At 36.2% G+C, this 24,068-nt stretch overlaps 1 protein-coding gene across 1 annotated transcript; it reads right to left on the bottom strand.

Moving 5' to 3' along the window:
• Positions 1–4,419: 4,419 nt before the first annotated feature.
• LOC113361554 lies at positions 4,420–7,621 on the bottom strand. Its single transcript, XM_026604760.1, has 6 exons — positions 7,218–7,621; positions 6,178–6,307; positions 5,556–5,695; positions 5,363–5,425; positions 5,205–5,273; positions 4,420–4,921 (listed from the first exon to the last, which is right to left on the bottom strand). Exons 1-6 carry the CDS (start codon positions 7,548–7,550, stop codon positions 4,850–4,852), a joined length of 807 nt encoding a protein of 268 aa, XP_026460545.1. The 5' UTR covers positions 7,551–7,621; the 3' UTR covers positions 4,420–4,849.
• Positions 7,622–24,068: the final 16,447 nt, after the last annotated feature.

Raw genomic sequence — 24,068 nt, 5'->3', positions numbered from 1 at the left:
CTGTGACAATGCGTTTCGTAACAATTACAACTGTTACAAACACACTGCTTCATACTTTCTCTTCTATTTAATCAACGTTTGAGCAACGAACATGTATCTTGAGCAAGTGATTAACATGAGGAGCTAAACCCCCTTGCTGAGGCGACAGAGGAAGCCGTTTTTCCAATTATTATGTGGTAATTTCTATTTTTAATTATTTTTGCAATTTCTTATATGATTTTGTGTCTGGAATAAAAATAGTTTTAAGGACTAATAATTGAGCAGTTGTGGTTTCTTTTGATAGAGCATGCTTAGCCTAGGGTTCTTGATGTTCTATGCTTCAGATATACAATTGTTACTTTGAAAATCTACTTTTGCAATATTAGAATCACTTTAAACGGAAAAGAATTGCATGATATTAATTAGATTGAATCACTGATAATTGGTTAATGGTGGAATCCTGAGTCTCAGTACATTTTATAATCTTGATAACAACTTTGATTGAGTTTTCTATTTTACTTTGAGTCTAAAACGAATCTTCACAAGTCTGAGTGAACGACAACCTTTTACCATTTTCTACAACAATATAAAAATCACATCAATCTCACCCACAACTAAGAGGTTCTGCGACCCAAAGTCGAAGACTTGATAAACCAATTTGTTCACACATAAAAGTCTATTGAATAGATAAATCTGTCTCCCACAGATATACCTATGAGTTTTGTTCCGTATTTTGATAAATCAAGGTGAACAAGAACCAATTGATACACCAGACTTATATTTCCGAAGAACAGCCTAGTAATATCAATCACCTCACAATAATCTTAATCGTATGGTAGCGAAACAAGATATTGTGGAATCACTTTTTATCTTTCCTATCTGATACGTAATTGATCTTTGTACCTTGGTGACTATTATTAGAGAGGCGGAATTCAGAATAATAATAGACGAAAACTAGAAAACAGAACACGCTAGAAACCAGGTTCGAAGAAATATATCTTCTCTAGATTATGAAAAGAAAACTATTATAATTCTCTCTTTGTTACGCTCACAATCTCTCTAAACAGTGGATCAACCTTAAACTGTTTTACTAAGCTTGCTTATACAATAATTAATTTCCTCACAAACTTAGCTCTAGGTGTGCATGTTAAACCTCCTTTTCTAGGGGTAAAACCACACACTCTAGATTTAGATGTGTATGTATCACAAACCACACCCTAGATCTAAGTGTGTTTGTATCACAAACCACACTCCAAATGTATTAGCTATGAGCTAAACATCTCTATAGCTTTAAAGGTTTCCAAAAACTCATAGGAATCTATTTCCTTATCTAAGAATAATACCTTTTCTAGGTATATTTCTTTATCTAGGAATAATTCCTTTTCTATAAAGAATTCCTTGTCTAGGTATATTTTTTTATCTAGGAATATTACCTTATCTAGGAAGTATTCCCTTTCTAGGTATATTTCCTTATTTAGGAATATTATCTTGTCTAGGAATATTCCTTATCTAAGAATACTGCCTAAAAATCAGTATTTCTTCCTTAAATTACAATTTTATCCTCAATCCTTCTTGAGGATCACTAGTTCCCGGAGAGAGAAAGATACACATGTATCACTATCGGAGATTAAATCTCGAGAAAATCTTAGAGAAGATAGTACTCAATCACGACAGAAAACAACAAGATCAGAACACACAACTACAGACAAAATAGTTGGGTCTGGCTTCATAATCCAATGAAGTCTTCAAGTCGTTAACCTACAGGGTTTTGGAAAACCTAAGGTTAAAGGAGAATCGACTCTAGTCGCAACTAGTATCACACAAGAGGTGTGAGGATTAGGTTTCCCAGTTGCTAGAGTTCTCCCTTATATAGTCTTCAAATCAGGGTTTGCAATCAATGTTACCTTGGTAACAAAGCATTCAATATTCACCGTTAGATGAAAATCTGATAAGACTCAAGCTAATATCTTTCAACCGTTAGACCGACTTAGCTTGTTACACACAAATGAAAAGTGACTTCATTTAGATATGAGTAACCGTACGTAAACGTGTGCACCTTGTTGGCTCAACAATAGTTAACCGAAGTTAGCCATATGAATACTTTCACATCAACCTTATTCATCTTAACCATAATTACTTCAAATTACTCAAATGAAACTAGTTCTAGAGTTGTTCAATTGTTTATATTCTCATAGAAGTGTACAAGATAAAATTGAAGCAAAATCGAATTTGATTCACTCGAATCAATTCATGAACATCATAGCCACAGTTTGCAAAAGATTGCATTCCTTATTATATATAAATGTATTAGTTCATGAACAAACCGATTTTAGAACATAACCTACTCAAGTATGCAAACAGATATGCATACCTAAGTGGTCGGACTAAGTCTGGGTTCACCAGTATGCGAACGGGTACACATACCTTCCAAACTCATTTGAATTTCCGGAACTTAAAACTCACGCCAGTACGCATACCGGTATGCATACTAAGTTCCCGGACTTTCATTAACAAACCAGTACGCATACGAGTATGCATACTATGGTTCCCGGACTTGGAATAACTTGCAACAATTAGCATACAAGTAAGCATATTGTGCTATATCCGTTCATGGTTATTTGTTCTAAACTCCCATTTTAATCATTGAAACATTCTTAGAAGACGACAATAGTTGTCTCACACAAACTATTAGCTTCAAAGCAATTTTCAAGTGATCGAATGATCAATACGAAACATTCTGAGTCTACATCAAATGACTGTCTCATACAAATCATGTAAGATGTTACAAAGGGATTTTCACATGATCATCTTTTGACTTTCGTCAAGAGTATAAGATGAACTTGGTTAAAGCGAAAGCTTACCAACACATATTTCGAGAAATATGTAAGCGAGTTAAACTCAGCTTGAAATATCAAATGTGTATAATTGAAGTCTATATAATTATACGACTTTTGTCTCAAATGAGAGATAGAGTAGATAGACTTTTGAGTGATAGATGAGTTCAAGTCTCCACATACCTTTTGTTGATGAAGTTCCACAAGCTCCCCTTAGTAGTTCTTCGTCTTCAATCGATGAACGTCGTGAAGTCTAATGCTCAACTACACTTACTATCCTAATCCGAGACTTAGCTATAAGTAGAATAGAAATCAAGACTTATAGTTTTGGCAACCAAACTTGACAAACAAGCTTGAAATAGCAACGCTTGCGAGTTCGATCGAGCAGCGCTCTAACATAAAGTATTATCCGATTAATTCGAGACATATACTTATTTCTGGGTTTTAACGACACCAGGTTGGACTGTAGATAATTGCTTCAAAAGCCATAAGAAATTGTCCTAAAAATAAGATAAATTGTAGTCTATTTGACCTCAACCATAGATCTCATTAGTTATAACCAAAAACATATAAAATATGCAAATAAATCTCCAATAATTGTACGACCTATTTGACCAACGAGAAATCATTCATTGAAGAATAATTGAGGACCTTTTCTTTAATAAAAAATAAAATAAAAAATTATCTCAAAGATCAATTAAGTCACTTAAGGACTGGTTAAATAGGCTAACAAGCCAAAAAGTGCACACCGTTTGATCTTTAGTGTCCGACTGTATTCCAACTACAAGTGAAACGGTTTCAAATTTTGGAGATTTATCATGCGTGATAACGTGTTGTGAAACTAACAAAGTAGAGAAGGAGACTAAATAGAGGGGGAAAAAAAGAGATTTCTTCTTCATATGTATAGTATAAGAGATTAGGTTTCTATTTATAATGATAGAAGAAACCCTAAAATTAGACGCACGAGCATCTTAACTTTTAATCTCACGAAATTGTTTCACCCTCTCCGTTTCATTTTAGACTAACGGCTTTAGATTTTTCACGCAGATAGGAACGTAAAACCCTCAAAGATTTTGGAACTAGAAAAGAACCTAAAACCTTCGGTGGAACGGGGGTATGGGATTTGGGGTACAATGACATAATCATGCTTGCCTCGATGGATGATGAATCACCCAGTTGCTCTCATTTCTTAAGTCAGGACTCGCGAGTTAAGTGAATTAAATGAAAGAACAACTACCGACAGAGGCTGCATAAAGACTATGGGACCAACAAACCACATCATATCATACGCTCCCGCCTGTAGTTTCTTTGAAAACTAATGGGATGATATTTTGGTCACAGGACAACAGCTTGCAGCAATCTTTTGAGGGCCCTTCTCCATCTATCTATTCCTTGCAGTGGTCCACCATGACCGAGTAAATGCTCAACATACATTTCTTCTTCTCTTGCAGGAAATAAACTATTTCCTTCATTAATGGCTTTACCCCCGACATGGGTAACATGTGAAGTGTCAGACCCAATCACATTTCATCACTTAATAATATACAGTATTTATAAGATAATATTCCACACAAGTTTAATGCGATATCAGAGACCTATAAGAACATCTAAAAGAAAACTAGTCTTGTCATTAGAGCTTAATTATGTCGTATCCACTTGTTCTACCAACCCAAAACCAGAGTTGCAAAATGCAAATTTTGAAGCAAACATTTCAAGTCACTTATTAGGGGCTTCTTTCTTCCCATATCTACAAACCACTGTACTAATACTATACTACTATGAATAACCACCACGGCCACTACCACTAATATTGCTACTCTACTAGTGAGTTCTGACCACCACCCCTATATATGACCCTTTTTAAACAATCCAAAAGGATACGTATATTTACAATACTAAAGATAAACACAGGCCCCCGTTGGTAGACAAAAGAACGAACGTGAGTGAGTGAGTGCGAGTATCTGTTGCTGGGCTGTTGTTGTTAGTATTAACAAACCAATTTCACAAAGGCTTTTTGTTCCACAAAGTTGATGAAGTTAGTTATAAACGTTCCTCAATCTCTTCGCAGCCTGCACAAACCCTGCGATAACTTGCAACTCATCCAATTGCTGCTTCCAACAAGAAAATGTGTTGCACATACAGTCAAGAACAGTCAATCAATATATGTAATGGGTGGCAAAAGTTACATTTACTCTTTCTATGAAAATCGAACATAGACATAACAAGAAGTCCTCTTACAAAGAAAAAAAAAGTCTAGGCATGTCATCACAGGTATTGGAATCACAAATTTCTAAACATAGGCAATATCCCACCTCATGCATGGACATATAAGAATCCAAAATAAGAAGCAAATTGTATATAATAATTCAAGAGAAGGATTCTTTTAGGTACCTGTGACATGAAATGCCGCTGAACGACATCAAATAGCTCCTCTTTGGTTGGGTTGGAGATGACATCCATCTGAAACCACCAAATGAACGATGTTAGACATTGTAAAACAACCAATTTGACAAACAAACAAAGAGAAGGTTCATTCATCAGTAACTTACAAGATTGAAGTGACGCCAATATCTCCAAAGTGCTTTCATTTCTAGTTTGCTTAGGTCAACCTTCTGCACCAAATAGTAACAAAAAGCTTAACATAGATAAAAGAGGCGATATTACATTTAAAACAATCCAGAACGCTTAAAAAGGTATATAACAACAATAATAAAACATAAAACTTCAGAATATGAGAAATACCGTGGAACGTCGAGCAGGTGCAAAAGAGCTTTTAAATTGTGTATCATAGGAAAGAGAATGGTCAATGGTCTTGTAAGACGAGCCACCCGATTTATGAGACCGATGCCTTTGTCTATGGGTCTTGTGGTTGTCATCAGAAGCTAGAAAAGTACCAAAAGAACTTGTGATACTATAAAGAAAATAAGAATTAAGTACTGTATAAGATAAACTTGGAACCTTCATCAAATAAAAAAATGTGGAACAAAAGCAACTGGTTCTTATTAAACATGCTCCGTCAGATGTATCACATGGTAGTCCAAGGAGATAATTTCAATGATTATCATCTACTAGTCAGTTTTTTATCCAAAGTGATTAAATTACTGAATGAACTTATAAAAGTAGGAATAAGAGCAGATATTGAAACCCAAGTACTCAAAAACCCTAAGCTAGTACTATAACCTATAAGATGGACATGCGATTCTAAGGTATCAACCCTCATTTTCATCAAGCATCAAAAAGTGGATGCAAGTAGGTGGTTCAAATCATCATCTTCCTCATTCTAAATCATCATCTTCCTTGTGTGTTCCATTGTGAAACATTCCATTGTGTGTTCTCGCATTCTAAACGAATTAAATTAACTAACCCATATTATCTGAAACATTCCATTGTGTGTTCTCGCATTCTAAATCATCATCTTCCTCAAGACCTGTAGGTGGTTCAATCACACTAAGGGCATTCCTCTGTAGCTTCACTTCAATACCGTTAGTAAGAACCTACAATTTCACAAAACATAAATAATTGAAGAACTAATCAGAGAACAAAAGAAAGCTGAGATAAAACCACAGTAACTAAATGCTGCTATTAAATTAGAATCCAGGAAAATCAAAGCAAGTATCAGAAAAAGGGATCAGGATATATACAAGACTCTGAAGTCTGAACTATCACAAATCCATAGGCAACCCTGTTTAATCACAAATGTAATTCATGAAGAAGTAGACAAATCCAGAGAAAACCCGTCCTACAACCTAAATAAAATCCACCCCTAAATCTTTTAGATCATTTCCCATCATAATCCATTTAGATAGTTTAAAGTGAACCCCAATCAATCAAACTAGATCAACCCACAAACCATTACCGAAAGCTATAATCGATCTGACTCTAACAAGAATCCACCAAATCAGCAAAGATTACACTGTAAAATGGTAATATTCTTAACAGGTGATGTGAAATATGTGAAATTTTTGGATATAAAGAACTGTCATGACTAAATTCTACACAATATTAATATATATAAATAACAACATCCACTCAAATCCTATATATAAAACCCTAAATTTTCATGGAAAATCTATCAAATTTCTAGCAATGTATACCCATATTTAACATGATCATACCCAATCTTGAGTGGATAAAACCAACATGCATATACAGACAAATTCACATATAAAAAAAGGGACAATAATAATGAACTACTTAATCCAAAACTTTCTTACTGAAGAAACCACTAAGATCCCAATTTTCTAACTCAATCAAATGCCAAATTGATTACATTGTTAAAACCCCATCAAATCAAAACAAAACAGTATCTACAAATCCAAAATAAACAGTTAAAACCCAGAAAAAGATAATTGATTGCAAACAAAAGCAGGGAAATTTAGTGAAAAAAGAAACAACAAAAATTACCAGCCAATGCCATCCACCAAGACCAACAGCTTTCTTAACAACACCTTGAAGACCAACAAGAACAGATTTAGTTCTATTATTACCAGTCACAATAACTTTAGTATGTCTAGGCAGTACAGATAATTCTTCTTCGCTACTGTCTCCACAGCTCTGTTGTTGTTGATGATGATGATGAATAATTTGTTGTGAAGAAGAATATCCTCCTCCTACTACTACTCCTACTCCTACACCTCCATTAACACAACTACTGCCCTCAACTGTTTCAAGCATTTCTTCAATTCTTTTATCAAAAAATTCAAACCAAAATTCTTTAGGCAGAGCTTTAGATTGCATGCAACCCCAGAATCTTAAATTAATGATAACTATACAAGAAATCCATATAAAAATTGAAAAAACTAGAGAAGAAAAACACACTTGAGAGAGAGAGAGAAAGAAAGTAAAAGGAGTGTGATAAGAAATGAAAGCGACTCTCACTCTCATATAATCTTTCTCTCTCTACAACCTTTTTTCCTGAATCCCGACGACTCGAAATTCACCAATCATTGAATGACACGTAGGATTTTGTTTGGTTCGTTATTGCACGCCTATAGGTCCCACTAGTGTTAATGGGAGCTCTAAACGGTTACATTTGGGGGTGGGGCCGCGGGGGTACGAATTTGACCATTACAATGACTTAGTGGGTGGGCTGGATACTAAATTACCCTTCATGGTTTATTCAATTACTGCATCATGTGGTTGGTAGAAGGGAGGATTGATAACTTGTAAGGGCATTGTTGGGAAACACAAATAAGTATGGGTAGTTTGGTAATGTGCTGCGCATAAGACAAAGATGGCGAGAGGGGAACGGGAGAAAATGGGAACGTTTTTGAGGAGGCAATTCCATATTTGTGACAGACCGTATAAGCGAAACTGAAATCCGTCTGAAGGAACAGAGTGATGATGGCAGCAATCACATGGGAAGTGTTGTGTTATTAGCCAATCAAATTTCCGTGTGTTGTAGTTCATCAATGTGCAATCAAACCTATATGGCATTCAAACTTTTTTGAATTTTTTATCCTTTTTTATGAAGTGAAAAAATAAGAGAACCCCTCGTTATATGGGTTCAACATATAGAAGCTCCATAGAATGGATCTTTCATCATCAATTCCATACTTTCACTTTTTGATATTTCTATATCCATAACTTTTAATTATCGGGCTTACCAATAAAACTTTTAGATCTGAAATTTTTATATTACCTAAAGTACTCATTTATAAGCAAAAGTCATTGGAGACATTTTCATGATACTTTTTGCACCAGATTGGTTTTTGGTTGATTTTTTCTTTTTTTTGTATGAACTTTTCCAGGTCAGGGCTTATAAACCTGTGCATACTTGTGGTGTTGGTGGGCGTAATTTGAATAAAAAATACTCAACCAGCTTGACGTCTAGTTTGATTGAGGAAGAAGTTCGGAAAAATCCTCATAAGAAGCCAAGGAAAATTGCTGATGATTTCTAGACCAACTATGGAATTACTATAGAGTATTATCAGGCCTATAATGGTAGGGAAAAGGTTTATGAGTCCATTTATGGTGACGATGTGAAGTCATACTCACACAAGGTATGGTATATTAATGTTATAAGGGAAACAAACCCAGGTAGTGTGATAGATTTTGAACATGATCCTGCAAAGAAACAGTTTTAATTGATTTTCATCTCGTTTGATGCATGCATCAAAGGGTACCGGTTTTTTCGGGCAATGGTCTATTTGGATGCTACTTTTCCTTACTGGTAGATTCAGAGGTTGCTTGATGGCAGCTACTGGGATCAATGGTGATAAAGGTATGTTTTCTATGTTTTCTAAACAACTGTAACTGACAGATAACTAAGAGTTAAACATGTGTAACTCTCAGTTACACATTGGTTTACTCAGTGCGTAACTCTTAGTTACACATTGAGGAATAACATCTGTAACTTTAAGCTACATATTTGTTTTAGGATGTGTGAATTTTATTACACACTGTTTTCTGTTTTCGTGTAACTTATTATTTTTTCATTTCTGCACACATTTCCCCCTGTTATGGCATTAGTCGATGCTGAGAATAACAACAACTGAGAGTGGTTTTTAAGAAATTTGACTCAAGTTGTTGATGATGGGAGTCCAGTCACCTTCCTTTCGGATCGCCATGAAGGACTCTTGAGTGGTGTTCCACTTGTCTTTCCAGACTCATACCATAGCTTTTGTTACTATCATTTGAAGACTAATCTTCCCATCAATGGATCAGATTCTAGGTACTCTCTTGTGCTTGACCATTTCCAAGAAGCCACATACTCACTTTCACCTGAAAACCATTCTAAGGCGATACAAAAAAATTAGAGATTTGAATTGCGATTGGGTGGTTGATTACATAGATTCCATCCCACCTGAATCATATGCGAATGCCTATTTCAAAGGTTGTCGGTATGGACGCACATCTAGTACTCTAGGAGAATCATTCAATAGATGGATTCTGGTTCACAAGAAGATGCATGCATCTGCTCTTCTTGATGAGGTTAGTAGAGTGCTTTTTCTGTTTTTTGTCTTTGTTTATTGTTTTGTCACTTTATACATTCATAAAAAAATTTTCCAGATTAGGATGAAAGTAATGGTAATGATGGCAGAACATCGTGAAGATGACGCTAATATGATGACTCCATTAACTCCCGAGTATGAGAAAAGGATTGAGGCTCTTCAAGATGAAGGTTTGGCTTGGCAAGTATTGGTGGCTAGTCATACCGTGTTTGAAGTTTTTAGTGAAAGAACTCACAGAGAAGACCTAGAACACTGGACTTACCCCTATGAAAGGTTTTGTTTCTTATGCTTTTTTTTTGTGTTCTTTTTTTGTTAAGACATAGAATGTGTAGCTTCAAGTTACACTAGATATATGCGTCTGTAACTAATAGCTACACATCTTATTCTGCATGTGTAACTACAAGATACACTTCCTGTATATGCATGCGTAACTGATTTTTGAGTGTTTTTATGATTTATGTTTTTGTTTATATTCTTGTTTTTTTATTTTGAAGGTGGCGCGTATACGGTTTCCCTTGTGCTCATGCTCTTGCAGCCATACGAAAGATTAAACGTGAAGCTATTGAGTTCATTGCACCTTATTTTACAAGTGACTATTTTAGAAAGACCTATCTGCATAGCATCCAACTGATCCCTAACTACAACAAGCCTACTGATATTGATGAAGATGACACCATCATTCCACCTATTGTAAAGAAACAACCAGGTAGACCCAAAGTAAAAGGATTGAAAATAAATGTGAAAAGAAAAGGAAAGAGGAAAGTTCATTGCACAGAAGAAGGTCACAACATGGCAGGTTGTAAGAAGCCTCTGAAGTATACACCGCCCTAGTTTTTCTGCAAGTATTGATTTATGTGTGGTTTTTTATGTCTTGGATTATTTATTTTTAGTTTTCTTCGTGGACCAAACTTTTATTTTCTGCGATGAACTGATTGTGTGCAATGATAATTAATTCAGATTGTATTTTTTATGAAACACACAGGTGAAATGCATTTTTACTTTTTTATTCAGTGTGCATCTTTTGAGCATGTGTAACTTTGGTTTACACTTGAAAAATATGGATGTGTAACCATATGTTACACATTGTAAATGCATATGTAACAATAAGTTACACAGTATAGATGCATATGTAACCTCATATTGCGCATTCCACTATCTTGTGTACCTTTAAGTTATATAACCTTTTGTACACAGTTTTTTTTGTAAGTCTAACGCATGTGTAACTTTGGTTTACACTTGAAATATATGGATGTATAACCATATATTACGCATTGTAAATGCATATGTAAGCACAAGTTACACATTATAGATGCATATGTAACCTCAGATTACACGTTCCACTATCATGTGTACCTTTAAGTTATATAACCTTTTTACACATTATTTTGTAAGTATAATAACAGCTTGTAGTTAACAAAAGTATAAAAGTTTTTAATCCAAGGAATTTCAATCCAAAAGTATAAAAGTTTTAACAAGCTAAGATCTAGTTACTGACGAGTTTAGAAGTTCTAACAACATATCTGCAAGTCTAACAATGGCTTGTAGCTAAAAAAAATATAAAAGTTTTTTTTAATCCAAAGAACTGTTTTACATAACTCTGGATGGATTTGAAAGAATCTTGTAAAGCATGCTTGCTCTCATGCGGTTCACCTTTTTAGACAATACCGTCACCATTGGTCTAGCTAGTTTTTTGTCAACTGGTATATTCTTCATCCTGATCCTTATGTAATTGCATACAAATAGAAGACAATCAGGAAATGAACCTTGTTTGGGCGAAGCGAGATTTTTTGCAGTTGCATTCACCCCAAAAGGATAGCGGAGTGTCAGTTCTGTAGTTATCGCAGTTGCATATTTCTTGGCTTGGCTTAAGTGTTCTTTCATGATGTTCGGAACGTCAAACGAGTTCAGGTGGGACCAAGGTTCACTGCTTCTCAAGTCATACTCCGGTAGTGTGTAATGTGTGTTGTTGTTACACATTGGTGCGAAAATTATGACTGGGTTGTCGCACTCTTTATAGTCCTTAAGAATCTTAGGAATCCAAAATTTCTTGAAATCACCATCATTGTCCATAAAATATTTCTGCATAAACCAATTGGAATATCAAACACACATTTTTATTTTAAACCAAAAGTTATAAATGCAACAATGAATTTGTAACCACAAGCTACACATAAAGTCTTGGGTTTACACTTGCAAAATATGGATGTGTAACCTCAGATTACACATTATAAATGCATGTGTAACCTTAGGTTACACATTATGCAAACCCAACATCACACATTCCACTATCATGTGTAACTTTAAGTTACAAAACCTTTTTTGAAGTTACATACAAGAAGATTTTAAAATTTTCGAAGTACTTACATATGTTTTCGAGGAATATCGTTTGTTCATACTTGGGGTTTGAGTTCATCTTTCTCCTCAACCTGCTAATGTAGAAATCAATGAATTCTGAATCCAAGTAGACCTCTTTCTTCGTAAGCTGAAGCGTTAGTTCTCCACTTATATCAAAGAGATGGCTACTATCGTCTTTGTATTCCATCCAAGAAATGCCTCTACATTAGAAAGAAGAAACAATTAAACAACATAACAGAATCAAGTAGTAAGATACAACGTTTAATATTGAAATGATATATCACAACACCGTAACAGAATAATCAAGCTTTGGTTTAGGTTATATCTACTTATGTTGTGGGATGTGTATTGAAATATTCAAGTACTTGCTCCTTTTGATCGTTGTCCTGCATTTCAATTACTGTGGAACCTTTTACATCCTTGCTCACCCTCATCTTCTTCTGCAACTGCAACCATTGTTTCTTCTTCTTCTGGAACTGTAGCCATTGTTTCTTCAATAACAATACCTTTATTCTTCTTTGGATTTCTTTCATACTATTTGAGATCTTGGTTTTCAGCTTTTCTGCTCCTCAGCACGCGTTGTTGTATGATCCCTGGTTGCCTTTTTTTATTCACAACTTCCCTGACTAGTTATTCGACAGGTTTTGAAGTTTTATCTATGCCAAGGCTAAAAGTGAGTTGATCACTACCAAGGTTCTACTGAGCTTGAGTTGTGCAACAACAAAAATAGGCAGAATCAAAAAAAAGTTGCACATGTTCAGCATGTGTAACCCGAAGTTACACTTGCCTTGCATAGCATGTGTAACAGAAAGCCACACTTGTATTAATATGCTATGTATTGTATGTAACCTTAAGTTACACATGCCTTTATAATGTGTAACTTGAAGTTATACTTGCATATAAACAAAAAAGAAAGGGAAAAAAATTCAGAATAAGTTACACAAGGAAGAATGGTTATTACTGGAGCTAGGTTCTGCATTCTCCATCTCTGCAGCTCCATGTTCAGAATTTCCTTCACCTTGGTGATGTCACTGAGAACCTGATCTAGTATTTCAGTTACTTGAACATCTTGGTTAGGTCCTAGACTCACAAACTCATAGTCCTATGCATTGTCACCTTGAGTTTTCTGAGTTGTAGCAGTTATCACCAAAGAATCATCATCCTGTGTTGGCTGAGTTGTAGCAGTGATTACCATAGAGTCGTCAAGAGTTTCAGGAGTTTCTTCATTTGCAGTTGTCTTTGGCAACGAGCCATCAACACTTACAGGTATATCTTCACCCATGGGTTTGTCCTGCAACTACTCATCCACAACAACTTTTTTACTTGCAGGTTTGTCTTCACCTGCGGCTTTCTTTTGCAGCTCATTCACAATACATTCTGTAGCTATCTTCTGTGACTCATCCACAGTAGCACCTTCTGCGTCTTTAGACTGCCATTGATCAACAATATATGCAGGAATGTACTTTTTCTTTTGAGTTGGCCTTTTATTTTGAGCATGCAATTTCTTGTTGTGTGTAACACTCTTCATACTCGAACTGTATGTTCTGGGAGTATTCCCAGCAGTGTGTCCTTGCAAGAGTGTGAGAGTATTCCCAGCTTCAAGACTGACACATGGAACTGCACAAGGATCGAAATGAGAAACAAAACAAAAGTTAAATCATAAACAATTTTTAACCTAAAGTTACACATGCAATAAAATAAAAGTTACACATGCAGTAATAAGTTTGTAACCATAAGTTACAAATGTATTCTTGGGTTTACACTTATAACCTCAGGTTTACAAATATGGATGTGTAACTATAAATTACACATTATACATCCCTATGTAACCTCAGTTCACACATTCCACTATCATGTGTAACTTTAAGTTACATAAACTTTTACATACAATAAGATATAACATTACATATAAGAAGATTTTCAACTTTCACTCTTCTTGGTAGGAAGTTTCTGTTAAAGCATAGCTCGGTTATACCCACCAAGCGTTGGTATGTCAAGTTTAGTTGTCATATTTTAGTGAATCAAATCTCATGTTAATAGTCGCTTAATTATGTACTAGAGTCAACTTCGTATATGTTAGCTTTAAAATATTAGGATATGAGACTTTACAAGTATTGCAAAGACTTGAAGATGTGAAGAAGCAAGGAGGTACAACGACAACAATCATCCTTACACTTGAGGTTAGTGATATTTGACTTGAACTGTTTCATTCCCTAACGTATCAGTCAAGTCGTGCATATTGAAAACAAAACTGCGAAGCATATTTGAACTCTAGATAGACGTAGTATTAAGGAATACAATACGAGGTTTATTGCTTAACCATTAAACTTTGTAGATAAGACATCGCCATAATCATTTGAATGCTATTGTGATTATGTATGGGTATGAGGTGAGGATTTCATCCTAGGTAACAATGTTAAGATGTCGACATACTTTGAACACGTGCTATGAATGTTTATTTCTTTAATTGTTCAAAGTTATTCCTTAATAGCTAAGGGAAGAGAATCCCAGGATCGAAACATAAATAAGTTAAGAATCTTTTAATTAAGGTATTTAACTTCATTTTATAGGGAAATAAGAATTAGTAATGTGCATTTACTAATTAGAGATCTTCCGAGAGATTTCGATCATTATTTTTGGACAGAGCATTTACAGGAATTATGGAAACCGAATTTGTGCTTTAATGAATATCTTGAGAATATTTTTGGTTTTGGAAATTCCTTGGTGTCCAAACTTCCTTGTCCATAAATACTTGAAGTTTGCTTTTCTTGCAAACTAATCTTTCGTAACAACAGACTTCCTCTTTGTTGTGTTGTTACTGGTGTAGCCGCCTATTCAGAGAGGAGAGTAACCTAATTAGGAGAAATCTCTTACGGCCGCTCAGTTTAAAGTCTTCTTTGGGATTGAGAAGCTCTAGCGTGTACCGTTGGTGGGAAACTAGATAATTACGGTTTATCTTTTGTTTTCTTTGATTTGATTGACTAACGATGGTTGAACTTTGATTGCACCTAGTTTGTTTATGCTTGAGAATCTTCTCTTATGATATAAGATTCACTCAAACTAGTTCAGAGTTTCGACAAGGATCTTTAGACTGTTGTTAGTTCTAAAGACGATCTTATGATAATCCATTGTTAACAGGCTCCGTTCTGTGTGTGATTGATCACAAGAGATTCAAGTGATTGTGTGCAGGTTTTTATTGAAGATCTAAGAAGATTTGAAGACGAAGAATATATTGAAGATTTCTGATTTGTGGGTTCATAATCTTTGATGTGCACAATACTTGTTTCGGTAAAAGAGGATCCAATTAATAATCGGTTTATCTTTGTGATAGATTGGATTGATTAATTGAGTAGATCGGCATCAACACAATTCTTTGGATTAATAGTGTTGTTGGCTTAATCTTAAGAGATTACTTCGGTAATTGAGCATAAGATAGATCTAAGAACCTGACGAAGGAGTTTATGTTAAGATAAACGGAAGAGCCTTTGTCTAACTCGTATCACTTGGTTGAATAGAGTTGATACCAAACAAATTTGTTGTTCCTTTACTATTTGGAATACAAACCAAATGAATTGTTCCAAGTACGTGACTAAGGTTGGAGGCGTGGGAATACAGACGGAACTAGGTGAACTATATGTTTAGTTGCTTGGTCTCAAATATACGAAGTTAGGTGTAATTTTGTGTAGCGGCTTAATCCCGAGAGTATTCAATTCTGGACAACGTCTCAGGGTTTTCTGCATTTGTAGTTTCCTCGTTAACAAAATCTTGTTTTGTCATTTACTTTATATTTCCGCATTATAATTATTTTATTATAATTAAAGTAAATTACACAAACGTTAATTCCTATTTACTTGATAAGTGAATCATACTGTGTTTGGTTAAGTCCGAACCTTTTTATCAAGTAACATACTTCGTTGTTGTATTCTCTCGATCTCGTATCCATAGATGATCACACGAAGTGTGAACCGATTAGTTGTATTGTCTCGACTCAGTCCATAGACAATCACTTTCGGAGAAAGAACTTATAGGTAGGAAAAGTTTTAGCTTGAGGTATATTTGGGTACCCTCGCCTTTTCAATTGGTATTAGACCAGGCAAACACGAAAATATCTAACAATCTGTGTTTGGTGCGATCCAACCTATAAGAATTGAATATAATGTCTGATTCAATTAACGTTGAGCAAGAAGATGATATACTTCTTAAAAGATGTTTGTTTTCAAAACCTGATAAACAGCTCAGCACTGTTAGTTCTCCAGTGGAACACAACTCAGGAAATATTAACCATGATGTGTTAATGATAAAACAAATTGTTGTGGCAAACAAGTCGGATTCAGATGACAATGATGAGATTAAATTATTCATAAAGCTTGCTGAAAAACATAATCTAAAGGATAATATCTATTATCTATCTGCCGAAAAGATCGTCAGAAAATTCTTGATTCATGAAGATGTTGAACCCAAAGGACTTGATCTCGCTCAAGCCAAAAGAGTTATATTAGTTAAAACAAGGATATGTGATTCTAACCTCCAGAATCTCTTAACTAATATACAACATTGTGATTCAAATTGTCTAACCGCTCACAGGAATCATGGTGGATGCGTTTCTAGGGATAATCTAATGACTAGTATCCGGTCAAGACCAATTGTCATCCATGCTGAAAATGATTATCTCTCAGACAGAAGTAATGATCAACTCTTGCACACAAAAGGAAATGATTTCACATAATGTTGTTTTGTTGTTGATCAACTTTCTAAGATTGAATCCAGGAAACAATCTCATCATATGATGACATCATATTCCAAGAAATTCCTGGGGTCAATATAAGAGTTCTGATTATTCCAAACTCAAAAACTTCAAGTCACGATTATGTTTTTGATCACTCGGTTAAAACAGATCACTCCAATTGTGACACTGTGAAAGAAGTTTATTCTTGGAAGAATCCCAAAAGGATAGATATTCAAACATATCATGATGCACCATGTTCCATAAATTCTAAGCTATCACTAGCTCACACCAACAACTGATGTTGGACTTTGGAATTTCCCTAGAAGTGCTCAATCCAAATAAAAAGGTAAATTCTTAAAAGGAGCAAAAGAATTTGAAGAATGGTGATGTATACTCCTGAATATCTAAAGTATCATTATAATACTTGGAATATCTTTCTATTTTTGGGAAGTCCCTGTCAAAAGTTTTTTTGAAAAATATTTTCAGAACTTCTAGGTCATACCGTTTCGGAAAAACTCTTATGTTGTTTCCAAAAATGTATATTTTCACAAATAAAATACCGCGATTAGGTATTTATTGCTTGGAAATCAAGTTTGAATGTTTATATAATGTCGTCTTTTGGACCGATACTTTTCTTTGTTTTGTCTGCGGTCAAAGATGGGTGAAAATACTACTGGCATTGAATCTCAACTTCGAAAACTTGAAACCTTTCCAGTTGAGTTCAAGTGCTATTTCTCAAGAGAACATAAAAGGAATCATATTTCTTTTGAGCTTATGCTTATGTTAATGGGAGATTTTGAAGTCGCTCGCGAGCTTTTGGAAACTGCAGTAGTGAATGAAAAACTGCTCGAGTCAAACTGTTTATGGGTGAAAACTATTTCTGCTGGTTTTGGTAATTTTGGGTGTGTGGATGAGAAATGAATCTAAACCCTAAACAAATGCACTGGACGGGAGTGATTTTGATTCGAGAGATCAATCTATATAATTCTGGCCTAAACCAAAAAATGACTGTTCCATACTTGCTTCGGTCACATAGTGAACGGGATGGGGTTGATCTTAAGGAGGGAAGCGAAGAAGGTGTTGAGATTGTGAAGGTGTTGGTTGTTTATGACTTGTATCAGAAAGCTGTACTGGCTTGCAAAATGTAAGCTATCAGTTTTGGTGTTTTCTGGATACGGATGACAACACTTGGTTTTTCTGTGTCTATCTCCTTTTTCGTGTTGTTTGGAAAATAGGTGAAGGACCTATTTATACAAGTCATTGAGCGCAACCCTCATCTCGTAGGAAGTGGAGTGATGGAGTAGTGGGGTCGTGTAGAAGTGGTGATTGTTACACGATCACGTCTTTGCCCATTTCTTCCATCACCGCTAACCGTCCATGCCTCCTGACCCGTTCTTGTAATGGCGCGTTGCACGCTGCACGTTGTAAACCGCCAGACCAATACCCCAGTAAGTATCCCCCAGTTTATGACATGTTTGATGTCTCGAATGAGTGGATCGTGGGACCCACTATAGGGAATAGCATGTGATGCAAAAATAACTAAGGATTTGATATTTATGAAATATCGTGTATGCTCAATGCATGTAATGCATCGCAGACAATCATCATGTATGAAGCATCGATATATTTAAGCCTGACCGAATAAGTTGCGGACCAAGCGTCTTAAAATAGCATCACTTCCAACCATCTTCGAGTGATCGTTTGGAGGCTGCATGGGCGAGATATCTCCTGAATGATCACTCCCTGTAGAAGAGGGGCGGACGGTGATCATCGGGATGCCTCACTGGTCGTCTAGCTTTCAACCTAGGATGTCCGACCAAGCTAGTGAAGTTGGACGGACGAGATGGTTTAAGACCCTCATCTAAGACCGTTGATGTATTTTAGGGTTTTAGGAGGTGCGCGAGCATCACTCCTATGCTTGACCGAATCCGGGCTTGGGTGCAAGTCTTGGTGGGGCCGACCAGGCATGCGTGTATACGACCTGTCGGTGTATATGCCCATTCCTCTTTGTCTCATGGAGGTGCGATCTAGGCCACTCAATTTTTTCGGCAAAGGTAAGTGGTCGTGATCGGTTTGCGGCAGAAATCCATTGTCGCAGAGGATTTGGAAGCTGCTCGGCACACAACTTTTGGGCGTGCGTTTCGAGGTCGCCGAGTCTTAGTCTGTCTAGGCCGACCAGCTCTACGCAAAGGTGGGCCCACAGTGATCATGTTGACATGCTTGGGACATTTTAAGTATATATCTACACCTTCCATCCAAGCTTGCGAAGATGGATGGTCGTGATCGAACTACGACAGTTATGCAGCGCCGCAAACCCTATTTAGGTTTTTGAAGCAGTCACGCGTGCATGACTTTGGCCAAACGGTTTGGAAGGCTATGCTCCTCCTTTGGGGAGACCGACCGTGTGGGGCCCACATTGGGCCGTCGGTGAGCATATGTATACCTTCCCGATGGTCCTAGGCGCGATCTAAGCATCCAAGTATGCTTGCGAAGTTGGATGGTTTTGAGCGATTTAAGTCGCTAGTGGAATTTCCGCGACCATTTAAGCATCACGCCAGCCTCTCTTCGAGCAAACGTTTCTTGCTCTATGGCTAGGCTGTGAGAGAGTCGGCCAGGTAGGTGAGAATTGGGCCCGCCAATTTTCATGCCAGCACTTCACCGATCGATCGCGGGACGATCCAAGCCGTCCAACTAGGCTGGTGAAGTTGGACGGTCGCGATTTCTTTTGAGACTGTCTTTGACAGCCTTGCTCGCATGAGACATTCCTAGGTACTCCATACAACGCAAACATTCTCAACCATCCCACTTCAAGGCCGGATATCGGTGCGTGTTTGGGAGTGTAGCATGCGTTCCACCGACCAGGGTATAAATGGGCCCGTTGGCGGTCATTACAGTGGTCGCCTGCTCCTATTAGGGTTCGTCTAGGCTAGTTAAATTATGTGGCCAACTTGCGTGGCCGTGATCATTTCTGAGAAGAGCAGTCCAGATTTCCTTTAAGGGATTAAACATGCTCGATCAGGCTAATATAAGCATGCTGATACGAGATTCTCTTTGTCAGAGAATGGTAGGGCCTGTACGGGTATTTTGTGCATGCCTCATTATTGACACTTGGAGATTCGTGTTACTTTGCTGATAGACGCATTTATGTGTTTATTTTCATCTCAATTATGTGTATTGTTAGTGCTCGATTTCGTAGTTATTTGATTATTTTATGTTTTTTTAGGTGTTTTTGGAGAAATAAGCATTTGTGGAGAAATTGGCTCGAAAAGTGGCATTTGGACCGTCGGGAGGAATTACTAAATGCACCTCGAAGAAGTGTTATTGGCCCTCGGAGAAAGTTATAAAGGCACCCCAAATTTTGGTTATTTCCACCCCCAAAATCACTATTTCCGCCCCAATTGCTAAAGGGAGACCAGTCACGGATAAGGGGAGGTCATCCTCTTTGTTTGAATTTTTGATTTTGGCGGGAAACCATTGCAGCAGATTAGGGTTTGATTTCTGGGCATGCTATGAAGAGATTGAATCGCTACTTTCTTTGGGATAGCTTTGTTGGACCTAAACAGACGTGATATGGGCGTTGTAATGGATTATATTGGGCTTGATTATCGTTTTGAATAAAACAGGGGAGGAAAATTAATACCGAGTTCCTGGAGAAATTTCATCGAGTTTAAATTGGATTTAGGTTCTGTTTTGGATTGGGTTTGGCCTGTTAACGTAAAACAGGGCTGGTAACTGGTCGGAATTCGATTAGAAAGGAAGTTTGTTTTCTGTATATCGACCACACAGCTATAGTGAGAGTATCTCGGGATTTTGGCTTTTGTTAGGTAATTACGTGTGAAATATGAGACAATATTCTTGAGGGATTCGCATATATCTATTATAGGAAGTTTGGAAGAACCGGAAGCGGCGTGAAAGAAAAAAAAAAGAAAGATATCCCGAAACTTGGCAGCAAAGAAATATCATATTCTTGGGAAGATTTGATCGAGAAAATTGAGGATGTTGGGTATAAAAGAGGTTGTTGGAACTCAGAGGGGGGTGGGGGTCGAGACTTTGGGGTACCAACAGAGGCAGAGAAGAGAAGAAAATCGAGTTGCAGGAATTATTTTCTGATGGTGTATAGGAAGAACACGAAGAACATACAACGCCCTGGAGCAGTCGTTTATTCTACAACAGTTTACTATTATCGTTTCCTGTAACAGTGCGATTGCAACACTTATAAACTGTTGTGAATCTCTGTATTAGCACTTTTCTCTTGTTTTTCACCTATTTGAGCTATGAACACCTATTTTGAGCAAGTGAATAATATGAGGAGCTAAACCCCTTAGATGAGGCGACGGAGGAAGCCATTGTTCCATCAAAAGTGGTGTATTTCTATTTTAATTAATTTTTGCAATCTCTTTTATGATTATTTGTATGGAACTAATATTGGAAAACTGATTTTTATTGAATGGTTGTGATTCGTTTTGATGAAGCATGCTTAGTTTAAGCCTTTGATGTTTCATGCTTAGTGTTTACAATTATTACTTCGAAAATCTACTAGAGGCAATTAATTAGAATCACTTCAAACACAAAGAATTGCATGAATATTGATTAGATTGAATCACTTAATTGGTCAATGGTGGAATCCTGAGTCTCGGTGCTTTTTATAATCTTGATAACAACTTCGTAAGTTTTCTATTGAGTTTGAATCTAAAATCGAATCTTCACAAGTCTGAGTGAACGATACTTTTCTTACCACTTTACAACAACAATTAAAATTACATCAATTTTTGGCGCTGCCGACGCGGACTTGTATTTAGATTTGTTTTAGGTTTATTTTTATTTTTATTATTATTTTTTATTTTTTTTGTTCTTTTTTACGCGTTTTGGTATTTTTCGATTCTTTTTCAGATTTGGAGCGAAGCTAAAAGGAAAGAAAAAGTTCTATAAAAGGAAATCATCGCCAAAGAAGGAAAGAAAAGAGGAGTCCAAAAGGAGTGAAAAACATTTTGTGTATATTTAGATTTTATTAGCTTTTTATTTTAGAAATTGTAAATAGGGTTTTATTATTGTAATTTTTTTCTTTTTATTTTTGGACACTTTTTGGACTTGGACATTATTTTAAAAACCCTAAGAAAGGGTTAAATTTTTTTTAAATAAAACTGTTTGCAGGGAAGGACGACAGTTACGATACTGTCTCGGCCCCTCGGGTTCGTACACTGACATAGGAGTTGGTGGCCTGAGTCGACTTCAACGGTTCATCGCCCGTCTGGTACGGGAGATAAGACTCTTTCTACCCACGAATCCCCTGTCAGTGGGTTTTATATTGTGGAAATACACACAAAAACGTGTACACACCATTTGCATTCGTCAGATTACCAAATTTAGAAAAACTCGTGGATTAGTAAGCTGAACCCGTGCCTTGGGCCTTATGGGAGTTACCAGCTGAAAGTCCACAAACCTCAGCCTCGTACCTTTGGTATCTTTTGCTGTAGGTAACCTGAGCTTACCCATTTTAGTCAACCTTGCATTTGCACGTACACAAAAGTATGTCGAACTGGTATTACAATAGCCAATACAATGATTATCCTACTGATCAAAATGACATTATTCTTTTTATGACCATAGTGTGAATAGTGGTTGGGAACATCAACCTTTTCAAGGTTATGGCTCATACCATGATGAGCCCAATTACTATCCACACACGCACCGGTCATACGAGCAAAATTCTTATATTTCTCCTTTAAAAGAGTCCCTCAGGAAATTAGAGGAGTCGACACGTAAGATAGCTGAGATGAATAACTTAGTTTATGATGAAAGAAAATTTTCTATAGAGGAATCCCTCAAGCTAATAGATGAGACGAACGAAAGAATTGCTCGAAATAATCTTAATTTCCAATATAGTGTTTCCAATAATACCCTTGAAAATGAGGATAGTTATTTGCATAATCAAGATGACAAGGATAAAATTGGTAACACTACTTGTTTAGATGAGGTTCAACCATTTTCGTGTTATTACAATGATGATTATGATGAGGATAGTGCTGATGAAGAATCTGAAATATGTAGGCATAGTGATCAGGAATTTGTTACTCCAATTGATCTTTATAATGATAATATTATTTCTAGTTCAAATCCCAATAATTTTAATAATTATTCACCTATTCAAAAGGACGAGGATTTGACTAGTGATACCACCGTTTTAGACGATGTAGTATTTGATTACGAAGCCGATAATGGTTTAGAGGAACGAGTTTATTATGAGAATACTGTTTTAGAGTCCAACGATTTAAAAACTATAGTCTTATATAAATAAGATGAACTCGTAGAGATGAGCGAGGATGAACCTAACTTAGAAGAATCAACTGACCATTTTCAGGAATCTGATGACCTTGAAATTAAGGAAGTTGTGACTAGTCTTTCTAGAGACACTGAAAATTCTAAGTGTGGGGGTGATTATCATTCTCCATATGCTTTAACTTTTAGAAAGGTCCCTCACTTGGGACTTGACATATGTGCCTCAACCATTTTACAAGATTATCTTCATACACGTTTTCCTGAACCTAGTGATGTCCATAAGGAAGTTCAGTTGTTAGAAACCCATCCTCTGGTTGATGTGGTTGACCCAGGCTATGATACCCAGATTGATTTTTTTTTTCCACCAAATATTTTTCTTCCAAATGTGGGAATGTATGATTTTCAAATGTGTCGAATATTAAGTTTTGAGACTAAGCCTAAGTACTTTAGGAAATTAAAATCGACATTTTTGCTTAAGAATGACCCACACTCTCATTATGGTCAATTGTGTGAGTCAAATCTGATTGACTTAAAGGATCCTCAACTATTCAGGTTATTATTGTGTGCTTCTAAATTTTTCCAGACCTTAGAACCTGATCTTTCAGATGTTACTTATGAGGAGGTGTAACCCATGAAAATATTTTATTTAGACCCCTTCATAGAACCTGAACCTGAACCACAACTAGATGTAGTTGTTTTAAACAGGAAACTAGGCAAGAGTGTGCTATGTTTATTCACTTTCTTGGTTTGTTGCAGTTTCCTTTTGTCTGTGATAACAATTTTTGATGCAGATGATCCACAATTATTTCGATTATTTCTATATGATTCGAGGTGATTAATCTTTTCTTAGTCAGGATGAAGACATTAAACTTAGCACTTCTTGGGAGGTAACCCATGCTTATGCAACACGGTAATATCTTTCCTTAACTCTTTTGCTTCAAATGG

Source organism: Papaver somniferum, chromosome 3, assembly GCF_003573695.1.
Source record: "Papaver somniferum cultivar HN1 chromosome 3, ASM357369v1, whole genome shotgun sequence".
Taxonomy (NCBI): domain Eukaryota; kingdom Viridiplantae; phylum Streptophyta; class Magnoliopsida; order Ranunculales; family Papaveraceae; genus Papaver; species Papaver somniferum.
This window is presented reverse-complemented; position numbering and strand designations above follow the sequence as displayed.